This window comes from Prinia subflava, chromosome 10, assembly GCF_021018805.1.
Source record: "Prinia subflava isolate CZ2003 ecotype Zambia chromosome 10, Cam_Psub_1.2, whole genome shotgun sequence".
In the NCBI taxonomy this organism is placed as follows: domain Eukaryota; kingdom Metazoa; phylum Chordata; class Aves; order Passeriformes; family Cisticolidae; genus Prinia; species Prinia subflava.
In genome coordinates, this window is record NC_086256.1 from 11,117,991 (window position 1) to 11,137,990 (window position 20,000).

At 39.7% G+C, this 20,000-nt stretch overlaps 1 protein-coding gene across 1 annotated transcript in view; it reads left to right on the forward strand.

Moving 5' to 3' along the window:
- Positions 1 to 11,630: 11,630 nt before the first annotated feature.
- ST6GALNAC3 (ST6 N-acetylgalactosaminide alpha-2,6-sialyltransferase 3) overlaps positions 11,631 to 20,000 on the forward strand; it is a 212,973-nt gene continuing 204,603 nt past the window's right edge. The window contains exon 1 of the mRNA XM_063407304.1: positions 11,631 to 11,830. Coding sequence (XP_063263374.1) covers positions 11,813 to 11,830 — 18 coding nt within the window. The 5' untranslated portion in view covers positions 11,631 to 11,812. The remainder of the gene's footprint in view (positions 11,831 to 20,000) is intronic.

A 20,000-nucleotide genomic window follows, 5' to 3' on the forward strand; every position in this document is an offset into this window, starting at 1 on the left:
CCAAAATGTATGAACTTTTCTCCCATGGCTGTGATTTGCCTTTGAACCCCCAGGAGGAAGGCCATGGCTGTAGAAATTTGAGCACTCTGTTTAATAGCACAGTATAACCCCATCACAAATAATCTGTCTTGGAGGTTGCTAGTGCCAGGCTCTCCCGTTGTTTTTGGGTTCTATTATTGCTGGAGTACTATTTGACTACAAATGCTGTTTATTATCCTTTTGGGAAGGTTTCTTCTCTCTTACTTTCCAAAACAAACCCAAGCATTCGCTATTTAAATTCTTACTTCATTAGGTAACTAAGCCATTAAAATCTGTGAAACAAATACAATGAAACAATTTTGAGGGCTAGTGTGAAGAAACTGAAATGTGTTGATAGCCACAGACCAGAAGCTAATTATATGAGGACTTTATATACATACGCCCACAGACATACATGTGTGCACAAAGCCAGACGTATATATGTACCCACACTGGTGGCTAATTATGTTGTAGACATAAACTCAACTCTCTTGGATCCTCCTCTTCTTCTGGGTTGCAGTTCCATATAGGAATACCATGTGAGATTTGCTAATCCAAGGTGAAGACAGAAACCCTTCTAGTTTGTCATGACATGCACCTAGGAGTATTTCTGTTATATGATTCTCATCAGTATTTCAAATACCAAGTTATTTTTAATTAAAAAGAAAAAAAAGGTTTATAGCATCTTTTCTCTCACAGTGCTCTTACGGCCTGCAGAATGACACTGGTTGCAGTGCAGAATACCCTTGTTTTTCTTTAAAATTAACAGTTCTATTTATAACTGATTATTGGTAGTACTATATGTGAGAAAAAGGATGCAAGGATCCTGTTATGTGTGGGTATCATAGATAATCCCAAAGAATAATACTGCATGAAAACTAGAGTACACTTGAGACTAAAGCAGAATAATCTCCTAAAGGGGTATTTGCTGCTCAAGACAAGTGGCTCTCCTGATGATAATATAATTAAGAGCTTTTTTTAATAACCAACCCTGCCAACTATACACTTAGTGAGACTACTGGCCCTTACACAAAAGGTACTTTAATGTCTGTGTAAGTAGTTGCCACCATTCCTTGAATTGCTTTATGGTGCTGTGCAGGTAACCAGTTTGCAGCTCAGTCAGTGCTACTTTTCAGCCATGTCTTGGACACAGCCACAAGTAACAGGCAGCAGCACAGATTGGGCGTAGAAGATGTTTAAATAACTTTTTCTTAGGAAAGAATTCTATTCCAGCAGAGCAAACTGTTAGGTTTATTTGCATTTACGTCACTAAAAATGCATGTACTTACTGTGAAAGGGGTGGGTGACCACATGACCACCTAGTGGGGCTTGTTTTTTCAATGTGTAAATAATTTGCTTTTGGAATAAGATGTTCCAGTACTGACACTTCGGCCTGAAGTGAGAACTGAAAAAGCCAATATAAACCTGGGCTCAAAGAGATGTGGGTTGTTTTGGGTTTTTTGTGATTTCATCACATGCAGTATAATCAGCCACTATAGTTAGTGTCCTAAATTCCTAAACTGTTTAAGAGCAGTGACTGACTTCTGTGAATTACGTTATAGCACATTTAGGAACTTCCTAAGCAGTTCTTGGAGTTTTCTTTCTTGGTGGGCTAACTCATAGCATTGTTTGATTGCATTTCAGCCACAATAAGGAAACTTTCTGACTAATCTTGGAATAGGTGAATTTAGACAGTTCCTTAAATAGATTGATGTTTTGTTGGAGACTATTTTCCAGTGATTTTCACACATCATTGAAAATTCTTTTGTAGTTTTAGAAAGAAACTGCAAATGTGTGCTAAATACATAAGCAAATGCCTCCTTGAAACAGTAATTAAATTAACATAGAAAATAAATTAAAATATTTAAAACTTTAAGTTTCCATCTCTATCATGGTGAGGCTCGTGTGTTAACGCCTCGTGTTGTCTCGTGGTCTTCTCTCTCCCAGGTTCTTCTGTGCAGACTTGTAGAGTCCTGACCTAGTTTCATTTTGCCTCATGAAAGTTTAGTTGTTATTTTTGTCAACAGCAGCAAGCACACAGTTAAACAGAAATGCTGGCTTTTTGTAGATTGTTGCTTGGTCCCCAGCTGATATTATTTCCTCTAACAACCCATCTCCCCCTGTTGTATCAACTTATTTTTTTCCAGCATTTACCTGGCTATATGAATATGGTGCTATATGGGCGATCTCCAATACTATTCTACTCTGGCTGTGGTCAGCATCCTTGCTACTGCTTTTTTGGAGACAGGGAAGTAAGGATGAAGGAGAGCAGGAGGGGGTGGGTGGAAGGTTGAGGAGAATCCCACATATTTCTGCAGTTATTCTCAAGGAGAGACAGGATACCATGATAAAACTCCAAAAGATTCCTTCAAAGTAAAGCAGAGCTCCTGTTCGAAATATATTCAAAGCTAAATTCTTCTGCCCCTCCAGTGAGCTTACTTTGTGTAGCAGTGTGTGTTTTGACAGTGTGAAAGAAAAGCTTCAAGTGATGCAAATAATGGTCTTCTGAAACCTGGATAGAAATAAACTGGGCACGCTCTAGAAATGTAAATGTCAGTAAAATCTCAAGCGGGTTTAAGAAACTGCTTTGAAAATTCACAGATTTGCTCTCACTTAGCCAGGCCTTCTGTTGGGGAAGCTATGTTAAAGGAAGAGATTTTCACTTTAGCTAAACAGTCTCCATTTCTGTTTGGGAAAACAGAATTAAATACAAATCTGTCAGCTCTTTACCCAGCCCTGATGCTGGTCTGTTGAACTATGCCAGTCAGTGGCCTGGTGCCTTCACCCTTCTAGTACAGAGCTCCTGTCATCTGGGAGGAATTCCTGATGCTTCACTTTGTGAGAGGTAAAAATAGTAACCAGGGGAAGGAAGGAAATGCTCTTGAAGTTGCAATAGGGCAATTTTCTGATTGTCATTTTTCTTCATCACCCCACCATATATTAATTATTCCAACACCTTTAGCAAACTATAGCAACAGCAGCAAACTGCATGGTCCACAGAAGGAGAGTGTGATGGCAAAGCCTGATGTCCTGGATGTTTCCAAAAGGGGAACTCTTTACTGGTCACTATTATATCAGACTAAGATTTTTACAGGCCCACAGCAATGTGCAGTTCTCTTTGTTCTTATCAGGAAAAGATACAGAAATGTTAAACTGCAAAGCAAATCGTCCAAGAATACAAAGAGTATGTCTAAGCTATGAGCTGAAAAAGCTGTCCCTCCTTCCTCCCACTTAACTTCTGACCCAGTTGCCTCTCGGTTGTTTATGACTTCACCTAACAGTCAGGTTTATTTCTTCCTTCTAATGAAAACTCTCCAAAGATTTTGGTTTATACCTAGAAGGACATAAATATTATCGTGGATCTGGCCATTTCTCCTGTGGCACCTGCTTCTGGAACGATAGTTCATTAAGGGAATTGAAGGAGAGGATTAGTTCAATGTAATAAAATCTCCCTCTATCCAAACTCCAAAGCTATGCAAATCTGCTTCAGGGGCCTTTAACTGTGAAAGGCAACTTAATTTCAGATTTATAAAATGGAGGAACTTTGGGTTTGTAGATAAGTGTTGTACTTAGTTCACACAAAAAATATCTAGGCAGTCCTTATACTCTGACACTTTCTAGTGCTAGCAGCCATCCTGTTCGCATCTGAACCCCTGAATTTAAATTAAACCTGTTCTTAAAATCCTTCATGGACCTTGTCCTGCCAGCTTGTTTCCATGACTATTATACAAAATGCCAAAACAGGTGTAAAGAAAATCTTAGCTACTAATGTGTTTTTTTTTTTTTTTCAGTCAATGAAATCTGGTATTGCAGTTTCTCTGAAAGCTGTTGTAAATTTTATTAAAATGCTAAGCCAGACACAGTAAATTTATCTCCACCTATAAAGTATTTTCTTTATCATATACTGCAGCATCATAGAAAGACAACTGAGCTAAGGGAAGATTTCTGTCACATCTTGGTAAGGAAAATCCTAGAAGGTCTTGAAAACAATAAAAATGTTATAAAACTGTTTTATGCAGTGCATAATAAATTACAAGGTATTTTTAAATTTAATGCTTTCTGGATTAACAGAAATACCACAGTGTTATTGAGATTAACACTAATTCTAGTAATATGTCTCCAGGGGAAAATGAAATGAGGAGTGTTACCAACCTGAGGATGATCAAAATGATTTTCTTTCCAAAATGTTTTCTATTTAAAATATGTCTCTCTACGCTTATTTTTTTGTCTTGGATGTTGACATGCAACATTACTTGAACTTTTGGTGCAAAAGAAATAGGTTATGTGGCCTGCTATGATAGAGTTACCAGTAATGGCAGGAGATGGAATTTGTGCCTCTGAATTCTGGGATACAAAAATAGTATTAAATAGGAAACCTAAGCATTCAAAATTTCAAATTCCAATGGGATTACTGCTGCAGTCCTAATTATTTTAAATTATTTATTACTTGATATTTTAATTATTGGTCTAATTATAATTCAAACATAGCTTTAATTTATATGATTAATATGTTTTTTTCTAGTACTTCTGACTTGTTTATGTTCATGGGCTGGCCATATGCAGGTGGAGAGCAGCTCTTTAAAATTCTGCTTGCACTACCATGTCCCAGTGTGGCTCTGTGCCACACGTTACTTCATGACACTGAGAGCACTTCCTGAAGATAGGTTGCCTAATTTCCTAATGGACACTCTTATGCCATTCACTGTAATATGACACCTTGACATTTAAAATTATTACTGCTTTATAGGAAAGAAAGTGTGAGTCACAGGGAAAAGAATTAATGTGTCTTTTTATGCTGCTGTCTAATATCGGGTGCCTAAAGTTTTTTCTTTGTTCATAGCACTCAGCATTGTATATCAATTAATATGATCCAAATGTAACTCCTGTTACCTTAATTGCAGCTGCAAGTACCCAGTGCATTGGTAAATAAGGCCTTATGGTTTCAAATTCTGAGTCCAGAAAATGAGGGAAAATAATACCAGTGCCTACTATTAAATCAGAGACCATTGCAGTGGATTTTTGTTAAGAGACAAGTTCAAAATCCACCTCTTTACAGCTGCTTTTAATGATTTAAATCATCAGACTTCTGCAGCTTTTCTTTAAAACAATTTCTCATGCACTGTATCATTTTTTCCAGTAAATGAAGCAGTGATTCTGTAGGAAACAGCATATTCATGTAATGCTGATTCACACGCATCCTTTGCAAGTTTCATATTTGAACTAGAAAAGGATGGACAAATGGAAAAAACCCCCAAACCTCACTCCATCTAAAAAACCCCCAAACAAACCTAAAACCAAAAAACAACCCACAACCCCAAAACTTCCTTTGGGGAAAGAGTGATGTGATCATGTAATTAAATAATTCTGAGATCTGTATACTCAGGCTGAATTCCTGTATTTCTTTGGTCTTGTGTTCAGTGCTGCAACTTTGATTTCAAGGTTGCTCTTTGGTCCAACAAGGCAATATTCAAAGTTCTTTACTTTATTAAACACCATAAGATCTCCTAATAAATGCATCTTTTTATCTTCTAGGTCACTATTACACAACAGTGTAGACAATTGTCAAAGGCAAGACTGTTGTCAGGTATAAACTTGTAAAATTGTTAATTAAAACAATTGTATGGGATAGATTTTGTTAAAAATTTGTATGAGAGCTGTCAGATATTTCAAAAGATGTAAAGAGTATATATGTTAATAGTTTGAGATGGACTCTTCAAAGTATGGCAGTGCTTTGCTACTGGCAACATTTATGGGTGAAAATAACTTCAACAACAAATTTTCTTCACTTTATATCCAGTGGAGCAAAGTCTGTTGGCTTTAGGGCAGAGCTGGTTAGAGCCTCTGAAGCCTCCAAGGAGAGTGTGGATTTAACAGGGCAGTAGGGTAGTAGTTTATTTGGATTCAGAGGAGTAAAGCTCATGATTCCAGATCTATAAACAGCTTTTGCTGTTGCTCATGCTGTGGCTAGGTAAGACATTAAATTTGCCAAGAATAGAATTTCATGGAGAGAATCTTAATGGAAAGAGTAGAGTTGGATTTCAGTATAGTTCAATTGGTTTCATAACTCAGGAATCATGTACAGAATGAGATTTAAAACCAGAAATGGGTGTTTCTTGTGATTTTCTGACCATCTTCTGTATAACTCCCCATATGACACCTCTGCTACCAAGAAAATGTTGTTTTCTTTTGTGGTTGAACAAATCAAATTCTTTTCTGCATGTCTAAACAATGTGGCCATAACTGAACAAAATATATCCAAGATAGAAAAAAAATCTATGAAAACCTTTTATTATTCCTAAAATTATGGTAATCAGGTTAAAGATTGATTTATATCATGGTAAACAATGCTAATTCATATAATTTCCTGAAACAAGACCACCAGTTACACTTAGGCTAGTTTATATCTTGTTTTGTGATGGTGTGAGCAGGATCTTGCTGAACCAGGTGGCTCACATCTGACACTGCTGGGGTTGAGACCCTCTAGATGTTACTTGAGAGTGGTGTAAAAATCCACCCTTCTCACCCCTGCCTTGTCCCAAAATTAATTCACTCCTGAAATAAACGTTTGTCTTTTCTGCTGCACTTTTAAGGTTTTGCTTTCAAGTACAAAGAAACATTAGATAAAGCCTAATTTTATCTAAGAGAAGGGAGAGGTTTGGTAGTTGTTTTGTTTTTTTAACAACCAACCGTTTAGATAATGACAGAGCTTAGCCCACAAAAACAGGCTGGATCTTTGCAGGAAGGAGACAGGGTGTCTCTGTTTGTTTAGTTCAGGAGAAGGCATTCCCCTAAGCGGAAACGCTGCTTTTAAATTTTGTTCCAATTTAAGGCCTTCCCTGCCATGATGGAAGTTGTCACTGGTTCCTTTTCCTAAGCTCCTTTTATGTGCACAGCTGTATTCTCCAGCATAAAATCTCCTTAGAGGATAAACTGACATGGCCATATCTCGGTGTGAAACAGTACCAGTATTTTTGTGATGTTGTGATTCATAAGAATAGTGGGAGTGTAAAGCATTGATAATAGAGCAAAGAATGTAAAAACTCCCCAATGGAGAAACCAAATACATCCTTTACTGAAGAACATACAAGAAATACCTACTGACCAACCATATCCTCTATTCTGCAGTTACCTACAAATGACTGTGCATTTTCAAACACATCATTTAGCTTTTGAACGCCCTTCAGAATATTACTGGGGGGTTTTCTTCTCCTGGAGACTGCAGCAAGTTATACATTTGTTTATAATACTGTCTTCACACAGGCAAAACAGCTGGTGGCACAAGCAGACACAGCACTCTTCTGAGTTGCTCAGTCTGTTTTAATTAGAGGAAAGCTGTCTGGGACAGACACTGCTCTTCTCTAAGCATGTGGAGCTTTTGGGTTTTGTTTTGGGTTCTTTGTCCCCTGCATTAAAAAAAATCCATTGTTTCTGTTAAAACACATTTAATAAAGAAAATAAATTACAAATAACAGATGACATACACTTTTTAATTTACATTTAAAAAGCCCAACAATCTGTAGTTCAGTGTAAAATGATCACTGGTTAATAACTATCTTTGAAAACAGAAACTGAAGCTCTCAGATGAGCATGCATTGAAAATAAAACAGTCAACAGTCTGAAAAGATTACTGGTTTGTAGGGTTTGCTTTTTTTCTGCTTTCTGGAACTTTTACAGACCTTTGTGTTTTAATCTCTGAATATTCATGCATTGTTAGGTGTGGCCAACATTTGATTTTTTTGTTTGTTTGTCTTTAAGACTGTTTAGTTGAAAGAAAGTTGGGAGGCCTTGATTTGAGTGTTTGTGGGTTGCATTAGAATGGGGCTGGGGGAACACCAGAACATGCAAGGTCTGCAATGCTGTGTGGCTGTGCTAAATTGTTACCATGACACTGAATAATAGTGAGGTGATGAGCTGAATTTCGAATAGCAGGAACGGTGCTGAGCAGTCCTTGTCTCCTGCCAGTGAGGCATGCAGAAGTATTCCATGACTAAACTTTTTTTTTCTTTTTAGTGATTCTGGGTTGTCCTACAGCTGAATAAGGTTCAGATGAATTGTGCTGAGAAGGGAGCTGGGCAGGGCAATATACATTGGCTCTTTCAGTAACATGCACATGGCAAGTTTGCTTTAAGATGTAAGGATATTCTGAAAAGTAACAGCAGAATTTAGGCTGTAACAAACCCCACCTGTTCTCCTCAGCTTCTGCACTCCAGAATGTAGCAGAGATTCACCTCTAAAATTAAGTACTAAGGCTTGATCAAGCCTTTTTTCTTACCTGGAAAATCAGCATCATTAAGAGTTTTAAATTAAAATTCCATGTAGCACTTGGATAGACTGGTAAGATTTCCTGTTCAAATCATGGCCTGCTGGTTTTTTTCATCATCTCATCCTCTGCCTCTGCCATGGCATTGGGCTGCTGGGTACCTTAAATTTCTTACTTATAGTGGTGAGTTACATGAGGTAAGGAGAACTTGATACAGAAGGTTGGGAGGATGAGACCTCTGGGTAACAGCAGAGCAGAGCTGCCACTCTGCCACTGACTCAGGTTGCACCTGAGGGGTGAAAAATGCCACCTTGTGTCATCCTTGTGTGATAAAACTCCGTCATGGCAGTAAGTGTAAGAGCAGGTTTTTCCTTTTTGGCACATTTTCACTACATGAACCAGTGCTTGATTTCAGTGGTCAGTGAGTTGATAGCTTTCAGACTTTCTCTAAGCCTGCACTTTCAGAATACAGATGTGGCACTAAAAAAAAAAATAACTTACTGTTTAAATCTGTGAGGTTTTGGCTTTTAAGTTCTTACCATAGGTGAAAGTGCAGCTTCATCAGTGCCACAGTGTCCAGCCACCAAACAAACCAACTGTTCATGGCACAGCCTGGCCAACAGAACTGCCCACATGGGCACTACAAACTCCTGCTTGGATGCTGGGACTGCATAGCTGTGTTCATCTCTGCAAATTAAGGCTTAAGCAGTCTTCTCCACAAGGTCCACAAGGGATTGACTTCTTATGACAGAACTAGTTTTTAAGAATTAGAACTGAAAAGGGCTGCTGCTCACACAACCATATTTCCCCCAAGGTTACTTTGCCATAGGAATGTATCGCAAGGGTTTGGACTAGATGGAAAACACGAAAGGTCTTTGTGCTCAGAACTAAAGGTCTTTGTCCTCAGAACAGAAGTAGTGACTTTGTGTGGCCTGTCACAATGACTCAGACTTGAAAGGCAGATTCACACTGTCCCTACCAGGCAACAACAACCCTGTTAATTTTGGATGGAAATTTATGTGAGCTATGTTTGGCCTAAAGCTGATTTCAAGAGTATCATGAGTTCAGGTAAAGCACCTCATGAGACTCATGGAATGATGTGCTTACAATGGCTCTTTGCTTTTATAATTTGGTGAATGCCTTTCCTTGTGTAGCTCCTCTGAGGTGAAAAGCTCAGCCTAAGGCTGGACTTCCTGTTGCTCTTTGTGGTGATCTCAGCTCAAGTCACACCTTCAGTTTTGTCCCATGGAGAAAATAAAGTGAAATCTCATATCATTCCTGAAAGAAAGAGGGAAAGATGCCTGTTGCTGATATCTAGTAATGATGAAGTATTTTTAAGATAAATATCCATTTACAAAAAGTCTAAAAGTTAAAGTTCACCATATTTTGTCTGATGTGTTTAGAATCAAAGCATGTCAGAGATGCTTAAAACAAGACAACTAGCCATGCCTCTGCCTTTCCTTAAGGAATATAATTCACTGGAAATCCCTCAATGCTTTGGACATGTTGAAAGGGTTGACTTCCCAGGACAGTTTCTCTCCAGTCTCATTCCTTTTATTCTTCACAGAGCTGGTACAGTGGACGGTGGGAAGAGGGTGGAACATTTTTCGTTTGCCTTAGATGAAAACTTCTTCCATGCCTATCACACAGGTGAGAGAAACAGTTTCACTCCCAGGAAAACTGGATTCTTGACTGTTGGAGAGAAAAATAGACAATTATTTTTTATTCAGGAAGGAATGAATCATTTGTTTATCTTTATCTTCACTAATAAACAGAGCTTTGTAATAGAACTCCTTATGAATAACTAGTACTTAAAGACACATAAAATGCTGTCCAGAACGCTCTAACACTGGTTGGTGGTAGCCTCTAATAAGAAAAGGTTCTAAGTCCCTCCTTTACCACCTTTTCCCACTGACTTGTCATTTAGATATTTCCTTATGTTAGTCAACACAGTTAGAAACTTCACTAAGTTCTTTTTCATTAGTCTTCCCAGCAATACAATTTTCAGTTCAAGAGCTTCAGCTTGTGGTGTAATTGACCAGGGAAGTGGATTTCCAGTGGTGAGAGGTGCTGAGGAGTTTGCAGGACTTGTGTACGAGTACAGCACTTTGGATGCTGATGCAAAGGCCAAACACACATTGGCATCTTCTCTGGAAATGCACAGGAAGGCAGCCAAGGAGTGTGAGTAGGAGAAATCCCCCAGGCCCTTTCTGTTCTGCTCTTAGGGAGGATTTGCCCCTGTGTACTAACGAGGACATCTAGTTCCTTTAGTTTCAACCTACTTACTGTCTGGAGGGATGGCACCTGGATAGGAGAGGCTTGCCAGGCAGGGAACAGTATTGGTTGTTAAATGTACAGCACAGCATTAACCCTTTCTGGCTGCCACACACTGAGGGGCTCCGTGGTAAATGGCTCCATGACACGAACTGGAGGGTATTGTCTGCAGGTAAACAGGTACCCAGAGCTGCTGCAGAGAGGATGAAAACACCCACTACAAGGAATTTATTAAGAGAGCAGGAGAGATTTTGGTACTGAAGCAGCAGGAGCAAAGCAATGTGACACAAAAGAAATACAGGGAAGGTGCCAAGTACAGAAAATGCAGAGGGTTCCAAGATGAAGTAATCAGAAGTACTGACAAAGTGTAAAAAGGGGAGAAAGAGACTGCAGGAGAAGTGACAAATATAAGGTAAAACCCTTATGATATACAGAGTATGTTATGTAAAGGAAGAATTTGAATTTGATGAGATTATGTAAAGTGAAAGATTTCAAGAGCTGAATTTATTCATCTGCACTTTACCCCACTTTCTTAAGAAAGTCCAAAGAAAGTGCACAAGCAAAAAAACTTCACAAGCCAAACCTAGCTTTCCATTCCCTGTGATGGGTGCCAGCTCTTTACGCAAAAAGGCGTGCACGGCACAAACACCTCTGGTGGGATATTTGGGCTGGTTGCTGATAATGATTTTTTTTCTCATAGGGCAGCAATTTAGACAAACGGAAGCCTGCTGTACAGTGCAAAGGGCTGAACATAAAACAATACTGCACCCTAACAAGCAGCGTAAGGATTTTTACAGCCCCAATAACAGACAGAGTTTGGACTTTTCTACCCAAGTGCCAGCAGCCGTCTCCCGAGAACACCGAGCGGGCTGCCCAGGGATAAATGATGAACACGCTGCTCGATCCGCAGGCATGGCAGAGCCCGTGCCAGGTAGGGATTGTGCCTGCACGGCGGGCACTGCGCGGAGGCTCCCGGAGCTCCGAAAATGCACACTGGAGCCATGAATCAAACCCGTCATGTGACGGGGGAGGCGCCGCGCTGGCCCCCAGCCAGTGGCAGGAGCCCAGGGGCGGGACGAACCGGGCAGAAAAAGACTAATGTGACTAACGGGTCCTGCATGCGTGGTACCTTGATTTGGATCTACAGGAATGTAGGCTCTAAGCAGTGCTGCAGCTCTGCCAGCCTCTTGCCTGACACTGGAACTGCTGCTCACAAAGTAGGATCCTGCTGCTCTTTGGTAGGAAGGATAGAGAAAGAACATGGCCTGCATTTTGAAGGTAAATCTCTATCTGTTGCTTGAATGCATTGTTAGAGAGCCCCTCGCTGCTCAGAGGCATGGATTTGGTATAGTCCTATTGCATCTTCCTTGTCTTTTTGAGTACTGGCTTTGTTTGGCAAATGAATATGGAGAGATTCTGCAACGCACACTGTGCTCTGCTTCCCTTTGCCATTCTTTCTCTTTTTCCCTGCATTGTCAGAACTGTGAGCTAGCGGGAAGTGTGTACCGAATAATGGGAGGGGGGAGAGGGGCTCTGGTTTGTCTCAGCTCACTTTGTCTACGCTAAATTCCTTCAGCAGCAATAGCATTTGGGCAACAGACTTCCAGTATAAAGGGCAAATCGGGCAACTTATTTTCTTTTTCTAACCATGCAGCATTTACTGCTTTGAAAGCTACGGCTGCAGATGTCCACAGCTGTCCCAGCTGCTCCTTAAGCACACACTCCCCTGCTGAATCTGCTCCACACGCTCCACACAATTATCCTTAACGTTTAACCGCATTTTCTAATTCACCAACCTATTTGATAGCGGGTTTTCCCCCTTCACGCCAGCAAATACGAGCACAAACTTACCCCGTGATGACATGCTCTGTGCAGCGTGCTCCCCTCCCGCGGCAGGAGTGCTGGGCAGCCGCCCGCCGCGGAGATGGAGGAGCGAGGGGCGCGGGGATTGAATGGGAGGGGAGGAGGCGGAAGTGCGGTCAGTGCAGAACAAGCGGCGTTTGTTTCCCTGCAGCGCTGTCACCGCTCAGCCTCACAGCCGGGTGTCCTCTGGTCTGTATCAGAGCCCTTGGTTACCTGCCTCGCTGCTTGCTGTGCTTACTCTGAGGATATTTGCACTTTGTTTCTTTTAGCAAGTAAAACTGATCTGTGAGTTCTTTCTTGTTTGCAATCTCATCTCCAAGCATGGAGTTGATTATCTCAAACTTTGAGATGGCCTGTCATAGCAGTTGCTTTCATTGTAGTGTATTAATGAAGCGGATAAACTGCAAAACTTTAAACCATCTTCTGGATAATGAACATTTAGGTATCTCCATGAATCCCATCCTTAGCACTACTTTTGGCCACTCAGCTTTGAGTGATTTGTTATTTTACTGCACTCATTTCCTCATTCATTTCCTCATTCATTCATTGATTCATTCTCAGCTAGTGTGTCTGTGGTACATGGATGTTTTCTGAGTTGTCTGTCTTGTAGGTTGTGGTTGCTTATGTTAACAAATATGGCAAAGTCTGCTGCAAGTGCAGAAACTTCTCTGAACCAGCAGGTTCTGCTTGGAGCTAGATGGTAACAAACTCCATTAGTCAGACAGCAGTAAAGCAACTAGAGTTGTGCTTTGAGATGAGACGTGAGCTCTGTGAGTGGAGCCTGGTTTCACAAAGATAAGCATGTGCACGCCTGTTTAAACACACCCTAAATGAATTCCGTTGGATCTGTCAGTGATCCAGGAAACAGAATTTCTTACTGTTTTTTAATTCTTTGGCAATACCACATGCAAAATCTTCCTTTTGGCCGTCAAAGTTAAGTAAGAATCCTTTTACAAGGAAACTCCAGTGTTTCTTTTGCTCTCCTAATTGTTTCCTCTGCAGTCTGGTGACATAGCCTGCCACAAGCATAACTTAAGAGCTTGAATTATAAAGTAATAAAACCCTTCTGTTTCCCTGGGCCAGGAACTCCATTTGGTTGTTATTCTGATGGTTAAATCAATAGATTAATTGGTATTCCTTGACAGACAGCCCTCTTCCAGCTTAATTCTTAATCTTGTTAATACAGGCAGGTGCAAGGATCAGAAGTGAAACAGATACAGGAAGATTAGCATTGCCATAAGGCAAGCTGGATTTTCTCAGAAAAGCATCCCACAGGAGTAATTTAAATGTCTAGCTCAAGATACTTACTTGTGTATGTTTTTAATGTAATGTCTACAGCTTTTTCCCTAACAAGGAAATTCAAAATAATATGTATATTTTGACATGACACTAAGCTCATTCCTTCCTGAAAATATAAGCCTGTTAGCTACACCCTTCTCTTTTCCCTGGGGCTTGCCCTGAGCTTGTGTGGAAACAGGAAAAAAACCCCAGAAATCTGTAGGTGTAGATTTGAAGTAAGTGGTGGCACAGTGGATGGGAAGCTGGAACAAGTGTTCATCCTTTCCACTTCAGCCCTGAGTGTCTCTCTGACTCTGCCTTGTGGCTTGCCCTCCTCTCTTCCTAGATTTTTAACTCCCTGACAAAGATTTTGAGACTTGTTGCATGTTGGAGTTCCATATGAGTGAGAGTTTAATATAAATGCGATTTGATAAAGGTGTCTGTAAAGTGCAAAGATGGGGGTGGTGGTTAATCATTAATGGAGTTAGAGTGGTGAAGAGTGTGTTAGAAGAGGTGTATCACTTTTAGATGTGAACATCTCCTTATAATAAGACTACTCCATGAAATAATCTCTGTGTGCAGCCTGTGCAGAAATGCTTTGGAAGGGGATTCTCCCTGAGGGTGCCTGCTGTCTCTCTGGTGTTTGTTGTGCATTCTTCCTAGGTCAGAGTGACGGGGCTGTTACTGATCGTGGCTCCAGAAACTTTGTCTTATAGTCAGTGGTGGGACATTCTCAGTAGAACCAGGGAAATTATTGTTTTGAGGCATTCTCTCCTCTGTTAAAGAAAAGCAGGGAAAGATGCAAATTCTAAACTGCATGATGTGTCTTTATTTTCCCTGTCATGACTTTAAAAATCATGGCAAATAGCTGAGTGAAGTGTAGGCATTTTTTAGAAGCAAACAGTTGATCTTACGCTTGTTACTATGGTAGCTGCATGTAACTTTGCCAGCTACTAGATTAGCAGTGATTACTAGTTATGGAGTCACTCTTGTCCCTAATGATATTCAAGTCCCCAAGTTCCACTCTGTCAGCCAGTGACTCTTGAAAATGAGACCAGATTTGACTCAATAAAGTACTTCCTACTCCACTTCCTGCATAATTGAAAAATAATACTTCAAAATATGTGATATCCCCCAGTGAAGACTGGACCGTGATATTTTAAAGCAAATAGGACAGGTAACTTAGTTTGCACACGTTGCAGTTTGCAGGAGGTTGTGTTCCCAAGCTCTTCTTTTTGAATGGAAGTTTTGAAGAAGATGATGGAGATGGGTTATGTTCTCATCCCAGTACAATTTTAACTGTGTAGGCTTAAAGTGGTAGAGCTTAATAAATAAAATCTATGTGTGATGGGTCTGTACAGTGAGGACTAAGCATGAAATCTAGGAAGACACTTCCTTCTGGTTCGTGTGCTGTGTGTTTACTGTGCAGTGAACAACAGAGATTTCATGTGCCTGAGGGCTGGATGTGACCTTCTATCAACAGGGATCACAAACCTTCAGAGAAACTTCTGTGGTCTAAATATTATTTGCATAATGTGAGGCAATGTTCTTATTACCACAGCTGATTGAGGGTACTCTCAAAGTAAGCAGGTGGCCAACTAAAATTCATACCCTCTTTAATATTTTAAAAATCCAATTTGAGGATTGAAATAACTGTTTTGCAAAGCATAACTTGGAGGTTTCAAACAAACAAAACCCTTCAGCACAGGCTTCTAAATCTTCTGCAGGATGCTGTCAAAGTTGACAGGACTTGTATGTTCATCTACAATTCTTTTACATGCTTCCTCTCCATGGTTATATCCTCTGGTTTAATTAAATTGACAAGTTGCATTTTTCCCTTAGTGCACATGGTGAACTGTTTTTGGCAGGAATTTTCTTTGAGAGGTTTAATGGCCTATGTCTGATTGGGGTCTTCAGACACTGCAGTAATACAGATAACATTACTATCTACAGGCATATGCTCCATCTGTACTTTTGAGACTAAAATAGCAAAGCTGATCTCATTACATTGAATTTTTCACCCTGGCAAGTAGCTGTATATAGGGGAGAGGCAGAAGGTCTGAAAGGATCTGATCCCAGTGTTTGGATGCTCATAATCTTGGATATTAAGTTATTAATTTGATTTTTTTAACCTCTGTGTACATGACAATGAGTGTAGATATTGCCTACCAAGTTTCTGTATCATCAAAAGCATATTCTATGTTTCAGTCTGCCCTGTTGTGCAGGGTAGGCTATGAGTCTCACCATAATTCCATTCTCTACTAGAGATTTGCAGGATGCAAGCATTTCCATAGAGTTGACCTCTATATCCTGCTTGAATCAGGTCCAAGATAATTCACATTCTGCCTTGGCTGTTAAATTGACTGCAGCAATGTTTATGCATGGCACCCATCCGTTTTCCTGTGCTGAGAGTTGTGCTTGGATCCTGTTTGATTCTCATGCTGTGCTCTTTCTTCTGACATGACGAGAGATGGAGAGATCCCTGGAAAAGGAGTGAGAGTGACCTCCCCTCCATGTGGGAAGATGCTGCACTGATGGGTCATTTCCCAGCCTTTGCTGCAGGTTTGCTGTAATGTGAGCTCTCTCCTCAGCTTGTCTTAACCTCATCAGCAGTTCTGTGGGCTGCAGCATTTCTCTTGGAACCGGAATAATTCCTAGGATTATATGGTCTTATCTCTAGGGAGGGAAGGTGTAAATATGCAAAGGTGTCCTTTATGAGGTGTGCATAAATGAGCTGGAAAGTAGTAGGTGGATGAAACAGGATTTCTGAGGTAACAACCATTTTTTTTTGTGGATCACTCCATCCTTACGTGTTATGTGTTCATGTTCCCACCCTTTTTCACCCCACTCAACAAAACTGGCAAAACTTCCTTTTCATGTTATTCTTATACTCCTTCTTCATTGATATTTCTATTTTAAATTAATTTCTTCCAACTACTCTAGATAGTAGAGTAGTTTCTAAATAAAATACTTTTTTTTGTGTGTGTGTTTCTACATTGTTTACCTCCAAATTGCTCTGAAGTAAATGAAGCTGCATTAATGAACCTGCCAATGTTCAGGGCTAGGATTTGCCGTATCCTAGGATTTGTGGTCCAGTGGTGCTTAATTACCATGTAAGATTTTATGGAGTGCAGTACATCGAATTTCGTAATGTGTTTTTTGTTACGTTCACTTCTTGAAAATTTAAGGAAAATTAAATTCTGAGAAGTGTAAAACCACTTTTCACTCTTGCTTGTAATGACCTTAAACTAATTATACTTTAAGGATAATATATTAGCCCCCTCCTAGAAAGAGACATCATCTAGTCAGTCTAGTTGTACAAGAGGACTTGATTTGGTTGAATGAATTTGGTTTCTAGCTAAAAAGAAACCCTCTGGTTTTCAGCGAGCTTTAGTTGATTTGAGCTGGAGATTTGTGTCTGACTTGGAGGTGTGAAAACTAAAACTGCAAAACCAGCATGAAATTATGATGTATCTTATAACTACATTTAAGTAGTTATTTGATAAAGCAATAATGGGGAAAGGTTTTTGTCGTGCAGTTCATCTTTAAACAATGAAGCATGTGTCACCCAGATGTTTTAGGATTCCCCCCTACCAGGGGCACACTGTGTGCTGTTTGAGCAGCCTGGTTTGAGGAAAGGTGTCCCTGCCCAAACTGATTTGGCCAAATTGCCCAGTTGATTCTGTGATTATCACAGGTATGGAATTACATCTCAAAGGGAATTGTCTCAGAATTCAGCCGTTTGTAGACTTATGTGTGAGCTTTGGTGATTTATATCTTATCCATTTTTTTCAATTTCCGTTTTGAAGTCCTGAATGCCGGGTAACTTGGCATGTCAGCGTATGACATAAACCATCATAGAAAGCAACAAATTGCTGTACTTTGACATAACATATTGAAATTCCTTGAGATACAGGACAGTTGTGCTGTTATCTATTTCTAGTGACATGGCAGCAAAAAAATTGTTTTCTTGCCAAACATTCATTATTAATTTAAGGGAGTGTGAAATGCAGCTAAAAGATCCCACATTTTAGGTCTTAATCACAACTATCACAACATCTGTGTGGTTAATTTAAAAAGGCAGAGCTTTTACCATTTTGTCTGTTCCTTTGCCATGTTTCATTCCAGCAGTATCTTATGTGCCTTCCAGAAGTGTAATAAATAAATAAATGGTGATCTTTCTAGGATGTTCTTTCATCTTTTCCCAGGAAAGCAGTATCTGTGCAGCAGATTGACTTTTTTTAAAGAAGGATTTTTTTTTCTGTGGCTTAAAGAGGAGAAGAGTTTTCTCTGTGTTTTCTAGGAAGGGAAAAGTCAAATGCTTACACATGGAATGGAAAATTAATTTCTTTATCTTACTGGTGTCTAATGGATAAATACAGTTTTTGGACCAATCTGCTCCCCAGAGCAGCTTCTACCATAATATCAAGAGCTATTTTGTGCAAGAAAATTATTGATTCTAAATGTATTTTTGATTTTTAGTTTGACTTTCAGATATTAAAAAGATAATTTGTTTTATGGTTGCTATGTGTGACACTTTCCCAATACTTTCTTCTGCCTATCAGCTGCTCTCCATCCATACTTGGATTCACAGCACAGGGCTGGAAGTGTGCACATAAATAACAACGAGAGGTGGAGGGGTGTTTTATCTTACTGGTGATTGAGACTTCTCTGAGACCTCTGACCAGGAGCTAGGAGAAATTGATCTTTGTGGAGATCTGTAAACAGAGTGGGTAAAGGCGGCTCCATTTATTGGATATATTGTCAATAAATAAAGCAAAGCTCTGTCTTAGGCCTGTCATCTCTTAAAGCTGAGGGAGCAGTTGCCTTGCTGTTGTCAGCATCAAAGACTCATATGGAATGAATTTGCTGTTGCTTTGAAGAAAAAGCTGCATCTGCTGCGTTTGTAAATAACCTGTGGACTGCTGAGAGCAGAACAGCCACAGCTTTTCCTGTAGCTGCACTGGTTTCTGTGAATGGGAAGTATAAAAGGACAATGTGTGACTGTAATGTGTGTTGTGTTCCTGAATCTGTGGACAGAATAAATTATGGCTGGATGAGGTGAGAATTGCTTTGTGTGATCTCAGAAAGTGTTAAATATTGAGCTGACTGTTCTCTGTACTTCCCCCTGCCCCTTCAGGAACATCCTGTGTTTATGCAAATATTGCCTTTAAATGGTTACATACCTGCTTTTGCTAGCAGTGTCCCAAGTTATATTGAGTAAGATATCCTTATGCTGATGCATTCAGATGCTTTCTGGGAGCTGTACAGGTATACTAATTTTTTTTAAGTCAGTCAACTAGCTAAAATTATATTACGAATACAGAATTTAAAGAAATAGGATTTGCATTTAAAATAATGGCAGTTATTTTGTCTCTGATTATTTTAGCAGAAGCACCTGAAAAACATGACAATTTTTGGTTTATATATTTGAAAGTGGATAAAATACCGTACTGGATGCTCTTTTTCATAATTTCTATTGAGAAGAACAAGGGTGAGGCAGGAACTGAACTGGAAGGGTTTAGGAGATGAGATCTGGTAAGTGGTCGTGTTCAGGAGGAATGGTTGATGTGAATAAAGGCAGTCCTGTTAAGCAGGTCTAGTTTACCTGCATAGTATGTGTGACATTTAAAATTAACACGGGAGCACTACACTTGCTAATAATTAAATGGAGCAGTAGCTTCTTACGAGAGATGTGTTTTCAGCAATTTGCATTAACAATAGGCAGAGGAATGCTGGCCGAGGCAGGTAGGATGCCAGGTGTGGAGCGGTTGGAAGTAATCAGGAAAAACATGTTTATTTCATGGGAACAGCAATTTGTACAGAAGATATGTGAATGAATTATTTATAGTTCCTCCCTCTTCTAGCGACGTGTTCCTTGCAGTGCTGGTTTGGTGTAGGATTGGGTATCTTATGTCTCTTTCTTAATTTCTTTACCTTAAAATTATACATAATCTCAATACTAGGAAAAGTTTGCCAGGGCTTTGGCAAAGAGAATGTCCGCCTGAGCATGTAACAACATGCCACTTTGTTCCATGAGGTTTGGTGATTTAATTTGAAATAGGAAAAGCCAGAAACCAAATACCAAATAATTTTTTTCTTCTAAGTTTCACAACTTTTTGTTAGTCGTCAGCTTTTAGTTTCCTCCAAATCTATTGTTTAGCCAGATTTTAACATAATTATTTTCTTGGAATGATGGGCTGCTATTACATATGAGAAATAACAATGTATATTTTTTAACCCTTTAATGTACACAGTGGTATTATTACTAACCTGTTGAGGCCTGTAGAGTGCTTCTTGGTATACT